This window comes from Sphaeroforma arctica (assembly GCF_001186125.1).
Source record: "Sphaeroforma arctica JP610 unplaced genomic scaffold supercont1.3273, whole genome shotgun sequence".
Lineage (NCBI taxonomy): Eukaryota > Ichthyosporea > Ichthyophonida > Sphaeroforma > Sphaeroforma arctica.
The window spans coordinates 1-3,725 of NW_014037285.1; the positions used below are offsets into that span (position 1 = coordinate 1).

The window sequence follows — 3,725 nt, forward strand, 5'->3', positions numbered from 1 at the left end:
ATATATATATTTATGAGCACGTAGCTGAAATCCTGAATAAAAGCTAGTAACGGACTTTCGGACGGACAAGGTTATGAAACGGACTTATAGGACAGGACAAAATCTGAAACGGACCTTTCGTACTTTTTTATTTTCAAAACGGACCTTCCGGACAGGTGAAAAATTTCGGACAGGCCGGAGTATTTGTCCAGTTAACAACCCTGGTACGTAGTCAACTGTCAAATGTCAAGTGTCAAATCTCTAGTCATATTTTTATAAGAGAGTACATACTTGTCATTTTTATTGATCATTATATAATAGATAAATACAAAAATATCTTATGTTCTTGTTTTGGTCTGTCATAAAAATATTATATATTTACAGTACAGTACATATCTATTTCTATACAAACTGGACAAATTGTCATATATCTGTGTTTTTTAAAAATAAAATAAAAATATTTGCGACCAACCTGATTTTTTTTAAACATAAACTTTGTCTACCAGTATTTCCCTGCTTTCTTATCCGAGCCTCGTAGGCCTTTTTAGAAACAAACACAAACCCATAGCCTTCTAAATTTAAACACAAACCCCGCAAAATAATCAGAAGGCTATGGAATATTGGAATTGCAGCGTAGAATCGTAATTAAATGCTAAAATATTTGTGTATTTTGTTAAAAAAAAAAGCAAATACAAATATATATATCTATATTATGCAAAAAAAAAGAAACTGTTTAGACATATCTATCGTGTACTTCGTTTGTACCAGGAAGGGAATGAGGTACTCGAAAAAAATGTCCAGAGGTGCTATAAGTGGACATGTATCATCCCAAAGAGTATAGGAGCAACATACTTTGATTCCAAGGATGTCTGATCGGTGTGAACAGACCTATATAGTGCTCATGTTTGGCTAGTTTGATCCAACTCTGGTACAAACCAAAATCTCTGCAACTTTATAACCAATAGTCCGATCGGGATGAGATTAAGTATGTGTTTATTACTCGTCAATGCGAACAGCTTGAACTATTTAATGACTTATATTTGTTAATATACATCTGGGTCAACCTCCTTAGTAAAATCCTCGCCGGTCTTGAGGTTTTTATGTGAACTGAATTTTTCTATTGCTATGAAAAAACAACAACAAAACATTCTTGAATTTAAAGAAATTTTGTTTTTGTTTTTATATTTGTTAAAACATAGCCTTCTGAAAAGTAAACAAGAAGGCTATGGTTAAAAATAAATAGATGTAGGTTGTATTCAGTATTGTCGTGACCTAGAGAAGAAAGAAAGTCCGTAGTATATGACATATTATTTTTATTTAAAAAAAAACAATCAATCCGATAATGATGAGACAATGATAGTAAAAATATGTAAGAAGATAATGAAATAAATCGATAATGAAGAGAAGGCTACAAGATAATGATTGTAAAAATATGTAAGAAGAAGATAATGAGATAATGAAGAGAGGGCCACATATTGGCTTTTGAAATCGCCAAATGTCATAGCCTCCTAAAAAAAGAACGTAAATGTTCAGAAAATAGAAAGCTATGCAAATTCAGATAAGCTAGTCTATTTTATTATTCGTGTCGCGGTCGACAAAATGTAAACTCGCACAAGTTCTCCAGTCTCGTAAGAAACTGACATCCCTTTGGCAGAGTTATACGTTTGGTATGAGAATGTGCACATCCATTGTGCTGTTCGAGGTCAGAGTAGTATCCTTATGTAAAAGAGTATCAGAAAAAGGCTTACAACGCTGTATGTCCACGTATATACTTCAAAGTGGTTAGTGTTTCTTACACAAGGGTATATCCGAATACGCGCATAGCAGCACGGGCAATCGTAGATCGATTCGACATCACATCCGTAAGATTGGAAGGTCTTCCCCACAAATTCATAAGAGATATTGGTCAAGAAACAGATAGGCTCTGCCACCGGCCTCCATCCAGCATGTTATAAGGAAGCATACCCCAATCCACCTTAACTAAATACTCGTCAGATATAGTACGGTATCCACCCATACGAATAAACTTGGTATGTGCATCCACAGGGAATGAAGAGCATGAGAAGCGTACGACCAGTACATCATGTGTTTGCCCACTGAGTACGGGTGGTTGTAGGCTGCCTATCGATCTCCAAGTCCTGCGAGCGGATCCACCGCGTTACTACAGCGAAACGAGATTGAGGATGGTTAGTCAAAGAGATTGTTACAGACAGTGAAATGGAATTGGTAAAGAAGTAGAGATAGAAGTGACACTGGGACCAGTGATGAATATACATATAATCCCTGGCGGACATACCTACACGGTACCAAATTAATCTGACATCAAGTGCACATACAAACGAACAGACAATTGAATCTCTTACAACTCAGTGTGCCACTCTATGCGTCGAGTTCAAGTACACATACATTGGGCTGTGTAACTTATTATGTACACAACGTACAGATAGTAAACGTACAGATAGTACTACCATCATAAACCATAAATTTCGGAGTGATGCTATTGGCAACATCATACTCGCACAACGGTCGATACAGTATGCTCATTGCGGCACCAATATCAAAGTAAGAGCGTTCTAGCTTAATAAGCCACAATACTATACTAACTACTTTTCACAGAGAAAGTGAAAGACATGAGAATGGTCAGGCTGGATATAAACTTGTTAAGAGAGAGTTGTTCATTTACGATTTTATTTGAAGGTGAAAGACTATTGGATGCGTTGCATGTAAAACTATAGGGGGACAGGCACTTGTAATTGGCAGCAACACATATCTAAATAAACATACATACATACAGACATTCCTACACACACACACACACATATATATATATATATATATATATAACTATGCTATCATCTCGCAATGTCATTTACAATGCATACCATGATATTGCAGCCTTCAGACTGCTCTGCAGACTCATCGACCGAGATGGTTGCGGCTGATACCAGACCACCCTCGTGGTAGAGCTTCATCGTGCTCGGGCCTTCCTTAGAAGCACTCCACACAGGATCGGTTTTCCACTGGATATACAGAAGGGATGACCAATGTATAGGTGTACGGTTTATTCGAGGCAACTAACCGTAACAGCGCAGTTCACACCACCGCATCTCGATATGGGACACCGAACTCCCGGCGCGCGAGTACGTCCAACATGACGTGCGTGAGTGATCATGGAATGCTATATATGGGAACATGTGCATCTCAGAGTATCTAGGTTTTAGGGCGAAACTTAACACGAGCCTACAACCCTGAAGGGTATACGCGTCTCTCAGTGTATCTAGGGTTAGGGCGAAACTTAAACGATCCTACAGCCTTAAAGGGGATATGCATAGCTCAATGTATGTGTGCACAACTTGAGCAATGCGTGTCCATTTAAGGTTGCTTTTAGACGTGTACACTTTTGTGCCGTTGTTACATACCAGATATGAAGCTCCGATGGCACGATTGAAGTCAGCCTCGTCGGTGTAGATGGTCACGGTTGCCTACGGATTGGATAAATTTGGACAACCTTAGTGATTTGTTGTAGGGTTTTAGTATGTTATACGACATCAGTGATAATACAAGCGCACGACATTCGCAGGATAGAATCAACAGTACACTGTTAGCGTGTTTGGATTATTCATACTACACTAGTAGAGGAACCATTCCTTCGTATACGATAAACAACTACAACGTTCGTGAAACTGATTCATTATACGACACTAATAAAAAATTCATATACGACACTAATAAATATTTCATATACG

At 37.9% G+C, this 3,725-nt stretch overlaps 1 protein-coding gene across 1 annotated transcript; it reads right to left on the reverse strand.

Moving 5' to 3' along the window:
* Positions 1–1,534: 1,534 nt before the first annotated feature.
* SARC_13427 (hypothetical protein) lies at positions 1,535–3,462 on the reverse strand (the record flags this gene model as incomplete). The annotated part of the gene is made up of 3 exons (XM_014292442.1): positions 1,535–2,140; positions 2,862–2,999; positions 3,399–3,462. Coding segments are annotated over 3 exons (205 nt in total), but the record flags the coding sequence as incomplete, so codon positions are not given.
* Between the last annotated feature and the right edge of the window lie 263 nt (positions 3,463–3,725).